Source organism: Ceratotherium simum, chromosome 9 (assembly GCF_057802395.1).
Source record: "Ceratotherium simum simum isolate JZ-2026a chromosome 9, ASM5780239v1, whole genome shotgun sequence".
NCBI classification, from domain to species: Eukaryota; Metazoa; Chordata; class Mammalia; order Perissodactyla; family Rhinocerotidae; genus Ceratotherium; species Ceratotherium simum.
In genome coordinates, this window is record NC_141908.1 from 42,069,901 (window position 1) to 42,093,019 (window position 23,119).

Below are 23,119 nucleotides of genomic sequence, written 5' to 3' on the forward strand. Positions count from 1 at the left end.
CCTTCCCGAGGTGGGTGGATGGGTGGGTGAGTTGCTGCTTTTCGCCCCCACTCTCCCCTCCCGCTCACTTTCATCGCTGTGGCTCTCAACAGCAGTGATTTATTTATTTATGTATGTAGTTAAAAAGGTGTGCATTGTGTGTGTGTGTGGGGTGGGGTGTGCACCGAGGACACGCAGGACCTGCTCACAAAGAACTGGCTCAGGTGCTGTGTGCTTCTGTATTAACTGGAAAAGACAGACTCTGGAACTTTTACAGGGCGAGAAGAGGCCACCGGCTCGCGCTCTGTATACTTTGCACTTGAAATCGTTACATTCAACTGAATATTTGGCTCATTCAGATCCGAAAAGTCTCCTAGCATCGTCGAATTCCCTCCTCCGCCCCTCAGCTTGAAAGGAGGGAGGTGGGGGGAAGGTAGGAAAATGTTTAGTAAATTGCACATCTTTGAATCTTCCTAAAGCAGTGGTCACAAAGCTTAAAGGTGACACAACAATGCTCACGTAAAACCAACACGCATTCCCAACCCCCCAAACCAACAATAAAATCATTCCCTTCAATTTGCCATGATCGTTGCGACCGGGAGCCAGGTGATTATCCTAATTAATGTCTATCTAATTAAATTACTGTCAGCAGTTAACCAATGGCAGGAGCCGTTTCATCGGCTGCACAAGCAGCAAGATCAAAAGTGAGCCTTTTCTGATTGCTGCATAGTGTCAATTGGCCAATCTCTTCTCCCAGGGAAAAAAAAAAGTAAATCAAACCTTTGAGAAGCATTTGCTGGTTGAAGTGCTTTCTGTCTAGTGAGGGGGTCTGTGGATTTCTAGTTTATGATAAATAGGACTTTAAAAACCAGGGACAGGAGGGCGAGTGTTCAGGTTCTAGAGCTATGCAGCTGGAGCACTGCCTTTCTCCTTCTATCATGCTCTCCAAGAAATTTCTCAATGTGAGCAGCAGCTACCCACATTCAGGCGGATCTGAGCTTGTCTTGCACGATCATCCCATTATCTCGACCACTGACAACCTGGAGAGAAGTTCACCTTTGAAAAAAATTACCAGGGGGATGACGAATCAGTCAGATACAGACAATTTTCCTGACTCCAAGGACTCACCAGGGGACGTCCAGAGAAGTAAACTCTCTCCTGTCTTGGACGGGGTCTCTGAGCTTCGTCACAGTTTCGATGGCTCTGCTGCAGATCGCTACCTCCTCTCTCAGTCCAGCCAGCCACAGTCTGCGGCCACTGCTCCCAGTGCCATGTTCCCGTACCCCGGCCAGCACGGACCGGCGCACCCCGCCTTCTCCATCGGCAGCCCCAGTCGCTACATGGCCCACCACCCGGTCATCACCAACGGAGCCTACAACAGCCTGCTCTCCAACTCCTCACCGCAGGGCTACCCCGCGGCTGGCTACCCCTACCCACAGCAGTACGGCCACTCCTACCAGGGAGCCCCGTTCTACCAGTTCTCCTCCACACAACCCGGGCTGGTGCCCGGGAAAGCGCAGGTGTACCTCTGCAACAGGCCCCTTTGGCTGAAATTTCACCGGCACCAAACGGAGATGATCATCACCAAACAGGGAAGGTAATGCTACGTTCTTGGCTACCGCCGTTCCAGGCACAGCCCGGGAGCAAGTACACCCGGGTTGTGACCGCTGCGGCAGCGACGATTTGGGGCCGGGAGCAGAGTAGAAGGCGCTCTGGTGCGCCCTAGAGTTGGCTGGTTTTGGAAAAGGGGAAAGTGGAAGGTGTAACCGCCGCGGCGATGTTGGGGCGGGGGGGTAGCGGGGATCCGCTCTAGAAAGGTGGTCGGAGAGCCAGTCAGTGGCCAGAGAAAGGCGAGAGAGCGCGAGAGCCCCGGCCGGCGGCCGGGAGATGGGAGGGACGCATCCACGCCCGGATGCGCGGACAGTGGAGTTGCGGGTCGCCAACCTCGCTCTCCACCTGGGCAGTGATACCTGCCGACTCCGCACTCCAGCTCACCCGCCGATCTCCCCGACTTCAGCCCCACTTCTTTTACTCCCCCCCACCCCACCCCTTTTCTAACCCAGCGAACATTCGCTCATCGACGCTACGAGAACAAGTTTTGCTTTGCTATCTGGCGCCGCGCTTCTTGCATTTAATCTTTAACATTTATGTTTTTTTTCCCCCTTGTTTCCCACCCCCCTTAATTTAAATAGGCGCATGTTTCCTTTTTTAAGTTTTAACATTTCTGGTCTCGATCCCACGGCTCATTACAATATTTTTGTGGATGTGATTTTGGCGGATCCCAATCACTGGAGGTTTCAAGGAGGCAAATGGGTTCCTTGCGGCAAAGCGGACACCAATGTGCAAGGCAAGTCCTTCCAATTAACACGTTTTCCTGACACTTATTTAGGTGAGAATGATTAATTAAAGCCTTTGTGGACTGGCTCGAACGACTTTTAAAACGATCGGCCAATGACTTCTAAAAGGAAACGAGGGGCATAGGGGGACAGACTGAGCGGCAGGAAGGGGGAGGATTATGCAAAAGCTATTTTAATCATCCCCAGTTAATAAGAAGAAAGCGCGGCCTAAAAAAGCCCCAGCTAATGGGCCTCACAGTGGAATAAGGGGTGTGTGTGTGTCCTACGTTGTGAGGAGCTGCGACTGGGCAGTGCCCCGGGCATATGTAAACAACTTATTTCTTTCTCTAGGAAATCGAGTCTATATGCATCCGGATTCCCCCAACACGGGGGCTCACTGGATGCGTCAAGAAATCTCTTTTGGAAAATTAAAACTTACAAACAACAAAGGAGCTTCAAACAACAATGGGCAGGTCAGTGGCTCAAGCGCTCATTTCTCTCTCTCTCTCTCTCATACACACACACACACACACACACACACACACACACTCGTCCCTCTCTAACATCCAGTTCATCCGTTTAAATCAGCATGAGAAACTGGATACATGCTTCTTTGCTTCATTAAAAAGACTTTTTAAAAATTCTATGTCCACCGTCCAAAATTATATTAAATAGTCTATAAAGTTGTTCTCCTCGCCCCTCGCCCAATTCCCGAGTTTCCGACCTTCCCAAGTACAAATACTTGGTTGATTTCGAGAAAAAAACCCACAGGATCTTTACGCTGTGAAAATCTTTGTTCCTCCTTAAAGGAGGACTAGGAGAAGGGCCCTGTGGATCGGGCGGTCGGGTTCGTTTTTCCTCCGGGTCTCCGGCGATTCTTGCTCCTAGAGGAGCGAGGGCTGGTCTGCCCCAGTTAGCCGGTCACCAGCCAGGCGAGTCCCGCGGTCAGTGAGCTGGGCTGGAGGGCTCTTGCCAGCTCCGCGCGGCCCGCGGCGCGCAGCCCCGCGCACACCGACCGCGTTAACGCGCCGCCCGGCTCTCCCCTTTCTCTCCGCCTGACAGATGGTGGTTTTACAATCCTTGCACAAGTACCAGCCCCGCCTGCATGTGGTAGAAGTGAACGAGGACGGCACGGAGGACACCAGCCAGCCGGGCCGCGTGCAGACATTCACTTTCCCTGAGACTCAGTTCATCGCGGTCACCGCCTACCAGAATACCGATGTAAGGAGGCCTGGGGGCTGGGCGCGCGGCGGGCGGCTCTCCCCGCACCGGCCGGTATCCCCCGGCCATCCCCGGCTCAGGGCACTAACGTCCAAAACAGCTGGCTCTGCTGCGCCTTTTTGGCGTAGGGCTAGGGGCCTGCTGGGCACCTTCCCTAAATACCTCGCAGGTATTCGTGTCCGTCGCGGGTCACCCGGGCCACCTTTGAGGTGCCCAGGGTTTCTAGGGCCTCTTCTCTTGGGAATTTTAATTTAGTTCTCAAACCAGAACAGATTTAGGTCTGATTTTTTTTTAAAGTCTTTCTTCCCTTTAGAAAACAAGCAGATTTCCTCCTGCATTTTATTCTTGGCAAGATTTGGCATTATCTAAACAAATATTTTTTTAAAAGTCTCAGAACTGACGGCTGAAATAAACATTCATCACTTTTTGGATGATGAAAAGAACACACAATTCATATATGTAAAAACCACAATAAATCAAATTACTGTGGGCTACGGAATGAGTTTTCTAGCACTTGAACCTCTTCAGCATTTGCAAGTTTGCAAAAACTTATTTTACTGCTGTTGATTGCCTACCAGGAGTGATGGTGGTGGTTTTTTTTTTTTTTTAACTTAAATGAAAATATCCGGAATGGAAAATATGCATTTATTTTAAATCAAAACTGATGTTAAGATGCAACTTGTAACTTCGTCAGGTTGTGAATCAGAAGCGACCAACTTTTAAAAATACGGTGAAACACTTAAAATAGGCAACATTTGGTGATAAATTTAAGTGCCCCTCAAAGATTTTTGTGTAAGTGCATTGTGTGTAACAAACATTTAAAAAATGTGCATTTGAACTGATTTAGAGCACATGGGAGAGCCGACTGAAAGCATCCTTTAGTTTTAGGCATCATCAACTCAAACATGTTCCTCATAACTTTCATGATACCTTATCTTTTTTCTTTTCCATTCATTCCGTCAAAGTTTTCAGTTAGGGAAACCTTGCTATTTATTGAAATTGTAGGCCTTAAGCTCCTGTAAAAAGTGGCAGATGCTATATTCTCAAATACCCAATCCTCCAGTATAGAAGGCGAGATCATATTCATCTTCTTTTCTCTTTCCCAGATTACACAACTGAAAATAGATCACAACCCCTTTGCAAAAGGATTTCGGGATAATTATGACACGTAAGTCATCTTGCACCTTTCTTCTCAAAAAGTTGTGGAATTGTGCTGTAGGTCAAAGGTGGATTGTTAGTAGAAGGCTTTTGGAAGCTAGAATGTGTGAAGACAGGGTTGTTTTCCAGGTTTTCCCTTTCCTTTTTTGTTGGCTCCCCTTCTTTCTGGTGACCTTCTGGCTTGGTACTTCTGCAGTTTTGGTCAAAAGTTTCCTTCACCTATTTTTAGCTTTATGAATTACAAAGTTGTTGGCGGGCCTCTGGGGCTGGCTGGCTGGCTGGGGAAGCTGCCCCGGTTCCTCGGTGCGGGAGTTGTATGTGGCGCTGCAGATGCTCAGCTCAGATTGTCTGTGTCTGAAACCGCCCGATTCTGCCTGAAAGTGCATGTGGCTCTGGCAGTTGTTACAGTCTCCTTGGCATATGTGACTTTTATTTACCCATTTCCAAGTTTTGTGTAATAGCTTTTCCTGTGCAAGTTTACTATGGACTGAATAAAAACGTGCACCCATCACACGCAAGTTCAGGAGCAGTGGCGCGGTTACAGCCATTTCAGGCTTTGGGAAGGACCCAGGTGCTGTTGCTGTGTATTATTTACAAGCTTCAAGAGAAAAATATTCCTTCTTATCTTTTGTGTTTTAATTAAACGTGTTGGTTCCCTTTTCTCCAGGCCTCCCTTACCTTTCTCCATCTCTTTTCTATCCAAATGCTGTCCGCTGGGGGCAACAGTAGGTGTAAACTGAATGCTTTCTGGGCTCGTTCTAGCATTCTTGCTCAGCGTCCGGGTATAGTGCCTGAGTTCAGATGGTGTTATAGAGCAAAATCTGAATCTGGATTGTGGGGATCCCCCTACTTTTCTCTGACCATAAAATGGGAATGGTACATAAGTTTTAATTTCACAGCTTGCATTAAGTGCCTGGAATAGAGCTACAAAGTTGAAGCTGTCACTGACGAGAAATACTGTAGATTAAATTTGCAGAGAGACAAGTGGCAGCCTCTATTCCATCTCCAGGTAGATACCAGCGTCTTTCCTGATGTTTTTATAACAACTTGAAGAGAGTCATTGACATTACTGCCTATAACCATCATGTGCATTCCTCAGAAGTAGTTCAAAGGAAGCAAGCCTCATCAATATGATTCCCCAGAATAAAAACTTGGCTACTCTAGTCCTTACAATCTAAAAAGGTGGACCCGGCACAGCAGCAAGTGTGTGGCCCAGGAGACCAGAGATGTTGGTCTTGTAGGGGGTCTTGTAGATTTTGAGCTTTTAATTCTGTTGTGAACATCTGTTCCAAAGCATTTTATTTTGCACAAATCAATTCAGTAATCCCAAGTGGGTTGGGACCTGGATGGGCATCTAAACTGTATCTTTTGCAGACTGCTTTTTTCTTTTTAAAATATTGTGGTGGTAAACAGAGAAGATATTTGTACCTTGCTGGTAATGTTCCCTTCCTGCCTCCCTCTACTTCTCTTATTTCAAACTGGAAGTAAATTTCAGGAGGGAAATTTTGTGCAGTAAGCAGAATGGACCTGAGCTGCCGCAGCGTAAGCCTCACCTACCCTTCCTCTGGCTGACTTCAGCTGGAAAAGCCACTTCCCTTCGATTCTTAAATCACTATTTCACAAAAAGCTTATTTACCTATACAAATGGATACCTTAGATTTTTAGGGGCTAGGGAAGAGCAGACTGGTTTATGACACTCTCCCTTTCTCCTTTTATATTGGTTATTTGGGCATGGCTCACTTTTGGAGAAACAGTGAGAGCAATCAGAGTTCAGGGGGACTGAAGGGTTGTTTGGCCACCCACCAGGGAATCTCCTCCCCAAAGGATTAATGGTTGACGAGACTGAGGCTGCCTTTCAAAACAATCTGTTGATTAAAGATTAAAACATTTACGTGTATAACAAAAAGGGAGGCATGTGTGTATGTGTGTGAGAAAACAATTCTACCAATCTTGATCCAATCTCTCCTTCCCTCTCAATTCTAATGGGATTTTCTAGGCCCAAGGCCTAAAGTTAATCTTTGATTATTTTATCTAAGGTAATTCTCAGTAACAGAATTACTGTCTGTGATTGGGTAAGTTATTTAACTTCCCTTTGCCTCAGTTTCTTCATCTGTAAAGTGGGATGATAATGGTACCTAACTCAGAGGATTGTTGTGATGCTTAACTCAGTTACTATCTGTACAGTCCTAGACAACAGGGCGTGGCACAGAGTCCAGTTAAGGGTCAGCTATTATTAGTGGGAGATGGCTTGGAGGAGGTTGATAACTGTACTGAAAGTTTGCCCCAAAGTTTTTTTTTTTTTTTTTTTTTTTTTTTTTTACCAGGAAAGGATCAAAAGCTGGGGAGAGAAGGTCAAAGTAAAGAACACTTTTTCTTTGTAAAAGAATTTTATTGATTGATGACTTTGTCTCCAAGTAGGAATTCTTGTTTGTATTGGTAGACGTGGGGGTTAAAGGCTCTCACAGGGGAAACAATAGACAGGAAGTACTGTGGAGGCTTCCTCGGGCCTCAGAAGACTGGTGAAGGCGGGTCTTTGACGATTACTACCTGGACGGCCCGCGTGTGTCAAATGGAAGCAAGCGGTCTTAAAAGGGTGGAGGATCGGTAACTTGTGCAGAAATTTCGCTCAGAAATTCTCACCAAAGAGAAAAGGCCCACTGGACACCTTAGTCCCTGGGTAAATGTGCCTTAATTTGTATACATACATTGGAGAAGTGGGATGAAAATCCCTTGCTGTGTTCCTCAGTCCCCTGACCCCTTGGCGAGAGAGAGCAAGAGAAGAGGGAAGCCTTTCTCTTGATCTGTGTCTTGCTTAGGGCCCTTAACCGACAAATGGGTTCCTTTAGATTTTCACCATTTATTCTGGGGAGGGTGCAGGTCTGTGACCTTTTGTCTGTCTCTATCCCGGACGGCAAGTTACAGAGGAAGAGTGTGTCGGGGTGGGCGAAAAGTGGTGGCCTTCCCTTCTGCCTCCACGCCCCCCAGCAAGGGACCTCTGCGCACCCCTCGGTTCTCTCTCTCTCTCTCCTTCCCTCGCAGGATCTACACTGGCTGCGACATGGACCGCCTGACCCCTTCGCCCAATGACTCCCCGCGCTCGCAGATCGTGCCCGGGGCCCGCTACGCGATGGCCGGCTCCTTCCTCCAGGACCAGTTCGTGAGCAACTACGCCAAGGCCCGCTTCCACCCGGGCGCGGGCGCGGGCCCCGGGCCGGGCACGGACCGCAGCGTGCCGCACACCAACGGGCTGCTGTCGCCACAGCAGGCCGAGGACCCGGGCGCGCCGTCGCCGCAGCGCTGGTTTGTGACGCCGGCCAACAACCGGCTGGACTTCGCCGCCTCGGCCTACGACACGGCCACGGACTTCGCGGGCAACGCGGCCACGCTGCTCTCGTACGCGGCGGCGGGCGTGAAGGCGCTGCCGCTGCAGGCGGCCGGCTGCACGGGCCGCCCGCTCGGCTACTACGCCGACCCGTCGGGCTGGGGCGCGCGCAGCCCCCCGCAGTACTGCGCCGCCAAGTCGGGCTCCGTGCTGCCCTGCTGGCCCAACAGCGCCGCGGCCGCCGCGCGCATGGCCGGCGCCAACCCCTACCTGGGCGAGGAGGCCGAGGGCCTGGCCGCCGAGCGCTCGCCGCTGCCGCCCGGCGCCGCCGAGGACGCCAAGCCCAAGGACCTGTCCGACTCCAGCTGGATCGAGACCCCCTCCTCCATCAAGTCCATCGACTCGAGCGACTCGGGGATTTACGAGCAGGCCAAGCGGAGGCGGATCTCGCCCGCCGACACGCCCGTGTCCGAGAGCTCGTCTCCGCTCAAGAGCGAGGTGCTGGCCCAGCGGGACTGCGAGAAGAACTGCGCCAAGGACATAGGCGGCTACTACGGCTTCTACTCGCACAGCTAGGCCGGCCCTGCCCGCCGGCCCCGCGCCCCGCCGCCGCCCGGACCCCCAGCCGGCCCCTCCTAGCGCTTCCCCAGCTCCTCCTCCTCCTCAGACCCCACCGTGCGCAGCCCCCCGTTTTATTTCACCCTCGATCACCGTCTGCAGCGAATAAGTACAGGTCTCCGAGCGTGATTTTAACCTTTTTTTGCACAGCAGTTTCTGCAGTTAGCGCACCGACCTTCAACTTTGCTGTAAACCTTTGGGTTTGCCTACTTACTCTCCTTCTGTGAAGTTACACCCACAATCCTCCGCCCCCTCGTCTTTTTCTCACCCCCTCCTCTTTCTTGTAATGCAACTCTTCACCTTCAGGAGACCTGGGCAGTCCTGTCAGGCAGCAGCGATTCCGACCCGACCAGTCTCGGCCTCCTCGTTACCCATAGGATGTTGACTCTAGAACCTGGACCCACCCAGCGCGTCCTTTCTTATCCCCGAGTGGATGGATGGATGGATGGTAGGGATGTTAATAATTTTAGTGGAACAAAGCCCGTGAAATGATTGTATATAGTGTTAATTTACTGTGACGAATGGCTAGTTTTTATTCTCATTGTCAAGGCACAAAACCAGTTCATGCTGAACCTTTTCATCCATTTCTTTTCCTTTTTCTCCACCCCCCTCCCTTTTTAAAAAATTTCTTGTGAGATAATTAACAATATTCTAAGAGGCTCTGGAAACATGAAATACTTGATAGATAATGATGGGGTTCTCACTTCTCAATCCGTTGCATGAAATAATGACTCTTTTCCCTAATGCACACAAATAGCTAAGGAGAATCCGACCACACACCTGTAAGGGATAAGGTGTCTGTTCATAGGCAAGTCGATTAAGTGGCATGATGCCTGCAAAGCAAAGTTAACTGGAGTTGTATGTCCCCCCCGCCCCTCTAAATAGAGTAGCTCGACATCAGCAATATTATTTTGCCTTATTTGTTTTTCCCCAAAGTGCCAAATCCATTACTGGTCTGTGCAGGTGCCAAATATGCTGACAAACTGTTTCTGAATATCTTTTCAGTCCCCCTCTACCTTTATATGCTGTAAATCTTTGTAATGAATATTCTACTAATGATATAGATGACTGAATTGTTGGTAACTATAGTGTAGTCTAGTGAAGATGAATTGTGTGAGTTGTATATTTTACTGCATTTTAGTTTCGAAAATGATTTCCCCGCCACCTAGAAACAGCTGAAATTTGACTTCCTTGAGAAAACACTAGCATTAATGCAAGTAAGACTGATTTTTCTCCCCTCTAAGTCTTGTTATATTTGCAAAGGAGCATTAATCCCCCTGGAAATAGATTAATAGGATTTCTAATGTTGTGTAGCAAACCTATACTTTTTTTTGTATTTTAAAATTAATGTGAAATATGCATCATACACAATATTCAATCTAGATTCCAGTCCATGGGGGGATTTTTCCTAATAGGAATTCAGGGTCTCACCGTGTGTATATTTTGGCTCTTCTGTAAATCTAATGTTGTGATTTTTATATTTGTTTCGTTTTGTCTGTGAACTGAATAATTTATACAAGTACACACTCCATTGAGAAACGTTTTGTTTTCTGCTCGTTTGTATCGTCTGTGTATAACAAGTAAAATAAATCTGGTAAAACGCTATGGTGTTTGAAAGCAGTTTACAGTTTGAAAATAATTTAATTATTGTAGGCGATTACTTTTAAGGGTTAAGGAATAACCGTTATGGTTATTCTCCATATGTAACCCTTAAGGTTACAACTCCAATATGGGGCAGTCTGTGTAATGGGAACTACCTCCATTTTCCTCTTAAATTTGTTTTATAGCACTACCAGTAATTACTTTTTCCTTCTTATTTACAGTTACTTAGTTCCCTATGAGTCGTTTCACTTTATTGCACTCATTTTTTTTCCAGGAAAATGTATGCACTTCCTCATCATATCTATCTGATCTCTCTGAAGTTGTAAAATAATGCGAGCACGAAGAGGAGGGTCTTTAATGAGTTAATTTCTTTAAATTTCACAAAGTAAGGCGGGAGGCTTTGGGCAAGAGCAGGGTGTAATTTAAATGCATGTCAAATTAGGCTGTTGACCGCAGCTTTAGGCAGATGTCGAAGAGGCCTTGGAGGCAAGTGGCGAATCTGTAAACGCAAACACAGGACGGCCTACATTTCTTGAGTGGATGGTTTGGTGGGGGAGGCGAGATTGGGTGGAGTTGGCGTGCGGGAAGGACGCATAGAGCAAACTCGTGAAAGGTCGCTTTTTAACCACTGAACTTAAAACTTTCTTTGGGAGGTATCTTGGGTGCACCACTCCATCTCTTCTACAGTGGAATCCCTGTGCCAGTCCTGCCCAAGCCAGATCCCCATCCCTTGAGAACAAATGCAGAAATGTGGATATTCCAGCCGGGGTGTTGCTGCGTCTTAGTCAAGGAGTGCGCAGAGCTCTGCTTTTATCTCGTGGAGAAGCGATTTTTGTACTTGGGTCGCCAGAGAAAGGAGATCCAGGAAAGAAGTAGAAAATAGTTCCACATTCTTGCTTAGTCTTGGCCAGTCTTAGGTTACGCGACTAAATTTACCACCACCTAGAGATTGTCCTGTGGCCTCTTTGCAATTTGACAGATGCAAAGAGGCTTCAAAGTTCCAATTGAAATGAAAATTAGAGGGGGGACAAAACCGATTTGCCTTCCCTGGACAATTTCGCCACTAGACGGCGTTCCGCGGAGTTTTGTCTGCCACTTGGAAAAGCGATGACTGATTTTCCTTTGTGTTTCTTTCTCCCTTCCCACACCTAAGAACTAAACAAGAGGACTAAAAGTACAAAACACGGTGCCTAGGTAGCGAGGGAGGTCGAGCAGTGTATTCCTGTGATCACCCACTGGGTCTGCGCCCCTGCGACCTCGCCGCCCCCTGCCGCCGAGGAGGAGGCGCACGTGCGGCCGTGTGGGCGCGGGGAGCCGAGGCCGGAGGGCGCGGGGTGAGGGGCTGCGCTCGGCTCTCTGACCCGGGCCTGGCCGCAGGAGCCCTGGGCTCTCGGGCCAGAGTCCCCGAGAGCGACAGAGGCGGTGTCACGTGCGGAAACGAAGCTCTTAGCAGCCGAGGATAGATTTCACAGGAACGTGGTGCCTTGTACTGAAGGACGCACTTAGCTGCTATTAGGAAGTACTTCAAAAAATTGGGAGGTCGTTTCCCTTGCAGCTCTGCCACCATCTGCTGTGTGGACTGAGTCAGCGTGAGGTAAATTTGCAGCTCCGCGCTCCTCTCGGAGGCAGTGTGCTTTCCTGTCCCTTTCAAGCATGAGCATTTCTCCTCGCTTCCCCAAAGTCTTGGGCGTCTAGTGAAGTGACACTGTCAATGTGGCTGAGAAGCTGCTGCTGTTCCAAGGAAATCAGAGTTTGCATTTGAGGGGGGGGGGACTCTGGGAACCAAAGTTCGCGTCCCGGGTTAGATTTCGAGTTGCCTCACTCCTTGAGGGCAGGAGTCAGGGTGAGGAGGAGAGGATTAGGAATCCTCCCCGTAAACGGCAGATTTCCTCGGTTTTCAAAAGTGTATTTTCAAAAAGAGAAAGGAAGAAAAAAGAAAGGGAGCGTGCGGCTAGCACTTTATTCAGGCTCATGCCTCCCAGCTCCTCGCAATCCGCGCCATCTTAACTCACTTTCAACCAGCCGCGTGGGTCTGAGCGCGGCAGACGGCAGGCGCTGCTCGCGCCGAAAGGTGCTGCGCCCTGGGTTCTTAACCTCGGAGGCGAACGCCGCCGCTCAGTGTAGACGAGAGGCGAGAACAGCACGCTGCGGTCCAGGGCTGCGGCCGCGGGCGGCGGGTCCGCCCTGCCCCGCAGGCGAGGCCGCAGCTTGGCCCGGGCCTAGCGCCGTCCGGGCGCGCTCGAGCGCAGGCCAGCGGGGCCGGGCGTCTGCAGGAGCTCGGCCGGGAGTGGGGCCGGTCCGGAGGCCTGGCCTCCGCCGCTGAGCCTGGGCCGAGGCTCTGTGGCTTCGCCGTTGGGCGGGCGGCTGCGCCCTGGCCGTCCCTGCCGCGGGTCCAGGCCGGGAGTCCAGGTTAGGGGTCCAGGCAAGGAATCGAGGCAGGGATCCAGGCGGCGGATCTAGTGGGCTGGGAGTCCAGGCGGTTCTGCTAGCCCTCTCGGAGTCCGGTCGAGCCGGGCCTGCGACCTGGGCTCAGGCCGGGGGGAGGCGCGGCCGTCTGGCTGTTGCTCCTGGAGAGCCAGGCCGGGCGACCGACTAGGATTTAGGACGTGAAAGCCTTCTCAGGCCTAGCAGAAACTTACTGAACCGTTTTTCTTCAAAAATCAGGTTGTTTCTGTCTCTTTAGGATTGAATTGCATCACCCGAGCTCTTAAAATGTAGTGATTTAGGATCTGTAGAGAACTTTTGAACCCTCTTACCTCCTGCAGGTGCATTTTCCTATAAATCCTAATGTTAAAACTCTTTGTTCCCCCGACCCCCCTTTTGTGATGTTAAGTATTTATCTTTTTAGCCCTGAAGCTTTCAAGGATGTTCTACTTTCTGTTTAGGGTGCAGGCTAGAAACAAAAGCCTTGTTGAACAGAGGCCAATTACACTTCCGGAGAATTTAAAACGCTCGATAGTGATATTTGGGCAACGTGTTTGTGTTCATAAGTGATTTTGTAAAATGTTCAGCCTGTCCTCAGGTTCAGCACTTTTTTGTGTGTATATTAACTATTTTATCTTGTAAGCATTTTAGCCATGGGGATAGGAAAAAAACGTAGAACTTATGATCCTGTGTGAAAATAAACCAATGTAGATCCACCAAAGGGAACAGCAACAATTATTATTTTTAGATAAACTTAATTATTTTAGATAAACTTAATAACTTTAAAGACCAGTGATAAGCATTCAATTTTTAAAATATTTAATTTACTATGGTATGTGGGCAATTGCTTGGCTAATTTTAATGTTTGGAAGAGTAAATTTTTAGCCTAATATCAGTAAAATCAGTCTTTTGAAAGGTACCTAAGTCTTTTTAGGCAAGTTGATATATATATATATAATGTCAATATAAAGTCTATATGATTTATTGAAGTTACAGTTGGACTGCAAGATTTACTTTTGGACAAGCAGATTTTCTTTTGCCAGAACAACAAGATAAGAATTTCTCAGGGAAGATAGAGACAAACGAGGCAAGATTTTAGGCATTGCGTTATACTTGTTTTAATTGAGTTGCTTTGAGATTTGTGTGTCTTCCTGGTTCCTGTCCTCTGTTTGTAAGTTAGGTTGCAACATATTTAAAAATATATTCACTTGAAAGAAAACCCCGCTGCTTTCACAATAAAGTAAACTTGATGGTGTACAAGTCACTGGTCTCATCTGAGCTGATTATATCCGCCTTGCATGTATTTTACACCCACAGTATGGTTTGCAGCGGTGTTCAAGGCATGGCGTGAAAAATTTGATTTGAATAGTTCCATTAAAGCAATGAAAAAAAAACACACTTGGCTTAATAGACCTTCTAGTGATAGCTCCCCCTCTTACAATGCTAACTCTGAAATAAATATGTAATCTAGTATTAGGAACATGGCATTTAGAAGACCCTTGCTGGTAATATTTAATTTAATAAACATACTAACTGTGACATTATTAATACAATGAAGCTTGTACCACAAGCTGATTCTTTCAGGTTGTTTGACCTATTACTTATCACTAGATTCCTTATAAACACATCTTGTGATTTATAACTTGAATTTTATATTAAAATTATTTTGGATTGCAATGCTTTAAAAATAGCTGCATGACAGGGCACTCATTTTATATATAAAACATTTATACTTGGGTATCTTGGCACACTTTTTATAAGGAGGAAGAGGGAATTTAGGAGAGGAGAGCATCTCCAGGGATATGCTTCTGGTCATTTTAGCCAATATAGTTATTTTGTTCTGATACTAGTAGGAAAAAAGAATATAAGATTAAATATAAGTTTTGGAGCATATATACTTAGTATATATGTTATATATGTTTTATTTATATATATGGTTATAGTAAGTTTTAAGAAATGCTGAATTAATTGAACTTTCTGGTTGAAAAATATAACAAAACAAATCTTGCTTATATTAGGTTTAGTGCTTATATTAGGTTTATTTAGGTTTCAGTTTAGTACGTATCTTCATGTTAGCAAAAGTCTACTGTATGGGAAAAAGCCTTTTCGTTACAATCTTACTTCAGTTTCCTAAAAAAAGAAAAAAGTCAACGATGTTGTTCTTAAACCACAAGATCTTCCTAGCTCACATTTCAACTTTCAAGATGTATTTGTCTTTTATTTTGTCATTCCTAGTATGAAAGGGAAGGCATTTTTCAATCTTAGGATAATTCAGAAGCAATTTTTTGGTTCTCAGTTAATTCAGTTTCATCTTAAAAGTTCAAATTTAGCAAAGCACATGTTCCCTTGTTCATGCCAAGTGTGATAAAAACTAGTCGAAAAATAAAACCATTGCAAACAAGTAGAGCACTGCACTTCACTGCATACTATGCAGGCCACAACATTTCTAGGTCTGATGTCACTGCCTGCTGGGCTGCCATTTGTGGGCACAAGTGAAGCTGCCTTTGAAAGTGGCTAGAAGGCACTACGTTTCAGATATGTGTTTGAATTGTACGTGTTTTAAATATCTTCGTCGAATAGTGATATGCACGCCCGTGAACATTCAAACATTTGCCGTCTTCTATCAACAAAAGGTTATTCTTTTTAGCCTCCAGGATGTGGTTTTCTCCCTCTGCATTAGGAGATATTTACTTTGACTGTATCTAAAACATGAATTAGCAAACTCATCTCTCCCCCTTTCTAATATAGTCAAATTATAGGCTACTTTTTGGAATTATAACTTTCTTAATAGTTAAATCTTCATATTTACAATATTAAGCTATCACATATATATTTTTTAAGTTTAACATCCTTGAACTTCAATGCATAAAATGTACATACATGTTATGTAGATTCGGTTAAGGTGACCTGCAATCAGCAGTGATACTTTGTGAGAACTTTTTAGTTATCATATAGATTTCTATTATTTTGAATGGCTTGCTCAATTGGAAATTCACTAAAGGCCAAACCATTATTTCTAATTAAAAATGTTTCAAAGGTAGGTAGTACTTTTATAACCTGATGTGTTTTTTAATTAAAAATTTCTAATTTTGGATATAATTTTACCAAATAATAGCAATGTTTACTACTCAGCACCTTCCTTTGAAAAAACAGAAGCTATAATGAGGACTTATCCTTGCATAGTTTATTTGCCGTTGAATGCTATATATTTTGTTCAAATAAAATCTTTTTTTCTACCTCTGTCCTAATTTGCTATATATATATTTTTAAATTGACTGCTTCTAAATAATCCTTGGAGGTCACTCACCTTTTGGGATCCACTCTTAATTTATGCTCACATTCTGCTTTGTTCCTGTGGAGAAAGTCAAAGAAACATACTGACTTCCTCCTCAACAAATTTGTTCTTTCCTCCTCCAACTCTGCTGTCTCCCTGACACTCATTTTGCCCTTGTTGACTCTCTTGCCAACAACTTTTTTTTAACCTACTCTTTTTTCTCACAATACCACCCTGAACCCGAATCTTTATAAAATCTATGCCTGATTCATCAGTTTATTTCAGGTCAGAATTTTTATGCTTTCCCCAAAAGCAGTTGTAAAATTTTCAGGACAGACATCAGCTATAATATGTCTTTTTATTTAACCTCTCCCCCATTGGTTTTTTTTCATTTTGTGCTTTTTTCCTATATACTTCTATAATGACTTCATCTCTCAATATTTACTTTATTATCTTTTTTTTTTTTTGGTATTTGTGAAAGGACAACTTAATATATTTATCTCTTCTTGGTATTTCTGTTTTCTTCTTTACCCATAACATTCTTAGCTATGTGAGGCACTTCATTTATCCCTGCTCTCTTTTGTACTTAGGACACATCTTTCAATGCTTTCTTTGATCCTTTTCAATTCAGCTTCCTCATTTGCACAGACATTAAAATCTTTCTTACTACATTTACCGGTGTGCTCCTAACCAAATGTAATGGCCTTATTACAGACTAATCTTTATTCTCTTAGCTATTTAAAATCATAATTAGCCCTTTGGGTGATTCAGAATCACAGGTTCTGTAACTCCTTCACTTTCCCTTCCTTTTTCCAGCTTTTCTTTCATGGATCTCTCTGCTAGGTTGCTTATTTATTTATACAGTTTATAGGGTTCTACAGGATTGCTTTTCACAGGGTGTGTCCTCATATACCTCTCATAAGAAAACTTGCTAGACATGTGTTATGGAAGAATGGGGTGGGAGAAAGAAGACCTGGTACTAGTTTTCTTAATATGTACCTTTCATCCATTGCCTAACAGCCTTCACCTACTTGATGCTTTCTTATTTCCTGTAGCCTGATAACGTTTTAATTGACATGCTGGATTTTTCTATTTGTCCCTCCTTGAACCATCTGATACCAACTTATGTTCTCCTTGCTCTTAAGTTTAACATAATGAAGATTAAAATGAATTTTTAAAAATTTAATTTTTCTTAGTTAATATTAATTTAACTCCTTAAGGAGATTGCAATATGAAGTATACATGCCAACACCATTAAGAAGGAAAGGTTTTTTTTTTTTATGGCTAGCCAATTGTGTTTACTCTATCATCTTATTAATCACATCACTATCAGGCCTTTCTCTACATAGCTACAAAAAATAAAGTACCAAACCTAAGAGATTCAGGCCTTACAGATCATGAGAAACTGTTCTACTTGCATCACCACTTCTTTGGAAACTCTTTGTTCCTGAGTTTAAAGTTACACAGATTTTTAATTTCATTTTGAGATCTTTCTGCTCTATAGTAATCTTTCAAAATATAACTATGTATGTTTGTGTGTGTGTGTGTGTGTGTTTAATACTGTGATGAGACTGGAGAACAAGAACATAAAATCAAGAAAAGCGAGTGGGGAATTTTTGCCACTCCTTGAATTCTGCTACCCTAGGAACTGTCATGGTCGTGTGCTTTTTGAGGATCTCCTATCGGAGCCTGAAGATATACCCTTTTAACAATCTCTTTTCTATGAAAATAATCTCGACTTCTGAGCACTAGATTCAAGAGTCTTTAAATTTATTACTTAATTTACACACAGTATAATTTCCATTTGAGTAAGAAGTTGGTGAAAATGCCATCATGTCAAAGAAATGTTCACATAATATGACTAAAAATTTGTAGTTGGTGCCATGGCAATTTAGTACGTAAGATACTTGCACTAATCTTGTTTTGAAAATATAGGTCTCAAAGGAACCTGACTCCTAAGGTATAGTTGAAAACACTGGACACAAACAAGATACTTTATTTCTATGATTTTCAATCTCCTCATTTGTAAAATGAAATTATGATCAAATCTTTCAAGTATCTTGTAGCTTTAAAGAACTTTGGTTTTTGTGGACCTCTGAATTTTTATGCAGTTTGAGTTCAAATGTTCTGAGCTAGAGGGTAGGACAACCTCTAGAGCAGTGGCTTTCAAAGTTGTTAACTGAGACTCACAGAACTAAATAAGTTTAAACACAAACACACACAAAAGTTTCACAAAATGTTTACTTTACCATCTTCGATACACTCTGATATTTTTTCTTTTATGTTCAATTTCATGGAAAAGAAGATTCTGGTTATGACCTAATTTATTTCATGATTCTCTGATGGACAGTGACTCTGAGTTTGAAAAACAGAGCCATCACAATATTGTTAATTTGATTAGCCTAGAATGTCTTCATTTCCTCTTATATCTCTGCATTTTAATATTTCTTTTATAGAATGGCAGAATATACTTATTAGCAAAATAGGGCAAATCTCTTCTTGTTAATAATCTACTTGAATGTATGGCATAAAGGATGTTTGAGTATAAAAAGCGAGAGACTGTCCTTTACAATGTTCTTTTTGTTATGATCTGCATTTTTTTAATCTTTAAATTCTCTCTTTTTGAGATTGCTAGATTTTATTTAAGACTTAACCTTATTAATTTTTTTTAGACATTTCACATTTTTCTCTCTCTCATGCACATACACACACCAACTCCAAGCATATTGATTTTTTGAAATTGGGGTCAGTTCTAGTCTTGGGGATAAGCAGGCCCATACTTGCTGGTGTGGTTCTTTGCATGAACTGCCCCTTCGACTTTCTTGACTGAGGCACAGCTGGATGGAGAAAAGGATAGCAGCAACTTCTCACATCAGTGGCTTCAGATTAGAATCCCCAAGGAAACTTTTAAAATTCTGTTACCTGGATTTGCACCCCATCCCAAATCAATCAGAATCTGAATATCTGGTGGTGAGAGCCAGGCATCAGTGCTTTTTAAAGATTGCTGGGTGATTCCAATGTGCAGCAAAATCTTGGAACCACTCCTCTAGGTTTTGTTTGTTTGATTTTTGTTTTTGTTTTTGTAATGAAAGAAAAGGTAGTGGGTTTTTGTTTGTTTTTTTAGCTCAGCAGCTATTAACCATGGTGGCAAACTATCTGTCCATTATAATTTCATGCTTAGGTACTCTGGTAATGGTAACTTTCTTAAAAATCAGTACATAGATTTAAAAATAACTATTTTCAAATAACTTTTGTTTTTAGGAAAACATTGTGACAGTATGGTCATGTTTTAGAACAGGCAGTTTATCCCTTGACTGTAAGAGAGAAGTGACCTGAAGAACACTGTCGTCTCACTTTCTGTATAGAAGAAGCATTTGTACTCCTCCTCCAGCTTATCATGATTAAAACATGGTGATTAGTGCTGTTTCTGTTTCTGACTCTACAGTCATCCATAAGGTAGTCTTTAACTGGATAGACTGAAATTGGAAGGTCATCTGGAAGTATTGCATGTTTGATATCTGATGTCATTCTCAAAAGAATAAATGCCAGAGTATCCAGAAGAGTCCTAATCCATGGAGCAAATACGTTCTAGGATGGGAAGTCAGTAGAGCAATGCCAGCCATATATCATATTTCAGTTCAGTTATAGAGGGATTACCTCCAAAATATGTCAGATGGAAAAATTTCTTCCCCTTAATACAGGCCAGATACAAGCAGCTTACTTACTCAGATTGCTTCATAGACCATGGCAACCTCCCAAGTCATTCATTTTTACGTGGTTGCATCCATTTGAGTCATGATGTGAACATCACCCAGCAAACTGAGTCACAAATTAATTTACATGTTTGAGAAGTTTTATATTCAGTGTATTGCAATAGAAATATCATAGAAACTTTGCATTTTTGTTTTGTTCAGATTCAGAATTCACTAGAGTGTGGAGGGTTATTACTTACTATTTTTATCCCTAGGAATAATAAGGTAATATGAATTGATCTGTGTTTGTGTTTTACATAATAGTTATATATAGAAGCATTATACCATAACAGAGGATAGGCTGAATTGAGATCTGTTTATTTGCTGAGAAATATGAAAATTTACCAGCTCCAGGACTCAAAATGGTTAAAACTCAAAAAGTTACAAGGAAAAATCTGGTTAAATGTATTTTGGGATTTACTAAGCTTAAAATATTAGAAAAGTCAGAGTTTTTGATATGTACAAACAATTCAGTTTGTCCAATCTTTAGAAATATGCAAGTTCTGGCATTTAAAAATAAAAAAGAAACAACAAGAAGAAAAGTTAAAGTTATTGATTCTACTTATTTTTTACACTGCCTAGTACCTACCTCTCCAAATGCAATATTTCATCTGTGCTAGAATTAAGTATTTATTAATGTTCGAGAAACTAGGCAGTCATCTGACCATGGCTTATTATAGCTAACTCCTAAATTTAGAAGTGTTCCCAGATTGAAAAATGGTAAAGGGAATAGAGAACAAATGCACGGTTTTTAGTTTACTCCTTGTTTTCTATTTTATATATTTTTTGAAACTAGATTTCATTATCTTTATACTGTATTGAGCCTTTTAAGAGAGTGATTGTTTTAGAATTTTTTGAGATCTCCAAGTTTTATTTGTATAAATTATACTTCTTTTGTTTGTCCAATTAACATACTTTCTAGAAAAGACATATAGTCAATTTTTAAAAATTCAGACGCTTCCTATTTCTGAATTATCTGTGTACATTGCTTCTCACTTGCTTCCATCTGCCAATCTTTTGATTACTTTTACTCCTTATTTTTACTAGATAACAAAAAAGGCAAGTTTATGGTAAAAATGAAATCTGTTTATCAGTGAATGCAATTTGGCAAGAAGGAGGGTACAAATATTTCTGAAATGAAATCTTTAGACTAATGGTTTTAATTTATCTTTGCTCTTTTTGCAGTCTTAAACTACAATTAAATGAGAAGTTTATTTTTATTGAAAACTGGAAGCAGCATTGTAATAGTTCATTTCATAGAAATCCTAGTGAATATGTACTTACCGAAGTGAACACTCTCAGAGAGGAATACCTGAAACAAACCTCAGGATTTCTCTGCCATTAGTTTGAAATGGTAGATCTCCCAACTGGTTGCTGGACTTCTCCTCTTTTTTCCTGTGATTTGTCAGTTGAGAGAAGAGTAATGATGCACAGTGGCACACTCTCATTTCATGTCTCTGTTTAGAGTTATGATATTTCCAACAAATCTTCATACTTAACCTCAACCATATTAATCTCCCATTGATTGGACTTAGAGTAGTTTAGATGAATTTCCTTTCTCTCCTACCTCTCTGTTGCACTCACAACTTTGAGAAATGAAAAGTAGTTCCCCTTCAGGAAAGACTGAGGATCCTTTATCTAAGATAAATAGACATAACAAGAACTTTCTATATTGATCTGATTATCTTAATTTAGCAAGCCTTTGTTGATTGCTGAGTATGATGGAGGCTTATACAAGGCACCATTGGAGATTGTAGGATGAATTAAATATGGATTCTCTGTGATTTGCGAAAAGACTGTATTACAAGATAAAAAGTGGTGAGGTCTAGAAGAGAAGTGTGGGTAAAATCTTCTGGGACCATAGGAGAGGGTGTGATTACACCTAGCTGAGGGAATTGTGGAAGGCTTTATGGATGTGATACTTGTTGAGCCTGGACTCGAAGACGCCCAGGAGTTGGAAAGGCATTCTGGACATGAAAAAAAAAGCCATAAGCAGTTTAGGAGGTAGAGAAGCAGAGGCCTATTGGGAAATAGGTAATAGTTCTGATGCTTGGGAAATAGAGTGTTTAGAGGAGGTAATAGGAATGTAAGTTTAGAAAGGCTGGGTGCATATAATGGAACACTTTGAGAGTTAGGTTAAGACAAACTGGGCTTCTGATTAAATGGAAATAACTCAATCTGTTAAATTTAACTGACTTTTATTATGAACTCCATTAGAAGAAACCATGTGTACTATTGTACAACTTACATTTTTCGTTTAACAATATATTTAGGTTATTTTTCTAACTCAGTACATATTGATTTTGTTCTTTTTAATGTCTTTACTATTAACATTGTATGGATAAACTATACCTAACTTAACTAGTCCTATACCTATACCTAACTTAACTGATGTACATGTAGTTGTTTCTAGGTTTTTGCTATTGTGAAAAATGCTACCTTGTACATCTATCTCTGTATACTTGTGTTAGATATCTATTAGGTAAGTTCCTAGAAGTGGAATTTCTGGGCTAAAGGCTATATCAATTTACAGTTACTCCATAAGTATATGTGAATTTGTTTCCTCACCCTCTCACCAGTTCCAACTATGTCAGTCTTGACATAATTAAAAATTTGATCATATTGATGAAATTAGAAATTGCCATCTAAAATAGGAAGGTAACTACTAACTACAGAACATATAACTTTGGAAGATGTGTAATCCTGGGGTACGGGATGGTGTGACAGTATAAGAGAAAGCTTATAGGAATAATGTTACATGCCTTTGTAGATTGTTAGTTTTACTTAAAGATTTGGGAGGAAAACATGTTATTTTCATTTTAAAGTAAGCTGAAATATTTAAAGGTAGAATGTAGAATTTATAGTATTTCTTTTTTATTAATAAAAATGAACATTTATTCTATTTCATTATTAAGTAATGTGTATGATAGTACTTTGCATATTGGGAAGTGCTATACAAATTTAATTACTGTGTTAGCCAGCAACCTATTACAAGACGTAAAATCTCTCTTCATTGCTCAACCAAACCATCAATATATAAGAAAAAGGAATGGCAAGTTGTTTCTTTATTCAAATCTTCTGATAGTATTGTCACATACACAGATCAAAAAGCGTCATAAAGTAGAATTTAGTTAACACCCACTTCTGTTTCTTTTTCCTTTTTGGGTTGTAAGCAAACTATTACATTGCTTTAAATAACTTATCTTGTTTCTTATACGTTTTGCTTTTAATAAAAAAAAGTCACTTTTTTAAACTTGCATGTCTCAAATAGTCTTATTATAGTCAACACATAGTCTACACTACTCTGTTGACTGGTAGATGAACTGAAGGAAACAGAGGCTAATTCATATTTAAGATAAAACATTCAATAGAAAGATGCACTAACAAAAGATCCTGACTTTTCATTCTCTTTAAGGTTCCCAAGGAGGATGAT

At 42.5% G+C, this 23,119-nt stretch overlaps 1 protein-coding gene across 1 annotated transcript; it reads left to right on the forward strand.

The window, feature by feature from the left end:
* Positions 1 to 884: 884 nt before the first annotated feature.
* On the forward strand, positions 885 to 8,592 carry TBR1 (T-box brain transcription factor 1). Its single transcript, XM_004428268.3, has 6 exons — positions 885 to 1,576; positions 2,172 to 2,326; positions 2,667 to 2,788; positions 3,378 to 3,536; positions 4,643 to 4,704; positions 7,734 to 8,592. The coding sequence occupies exons 1-6, from the start codon at positions 885 to 887 to the stop codon at positions 8,590 to 8,592; spliced, it is 2,049 nt and encodes a 682-aa protein (XP_004428325.1).
* Positions 8,593 to 23,119: the final 14,527 nt, after the last annotated feature.

Bases quoted from the DNA above. Each gene is read 5' to 3' on its own strand.
- TBR1 (XM_004428268.3), top strand. From the start codon at position 885: ATGCAGCTGGAGCACTGCCTTTCTCCTTCTATCATGCTCTCCAAGAAA. The intron at 1,577-2,171 runs GTAATGCTACGT...TAATTTAAATAG, and splicing joins ATCATCACCAAACAGGGAAG to GCGCATGTTTCCTTTTTTAA. The intron at 2,789-3,377 runs GTCAGTGGCTCA...TCCGCCTGACAG, and splicing joins CTTCAAACAACAATGGGCAG to ATGGTGGTTTTACAATCCTT.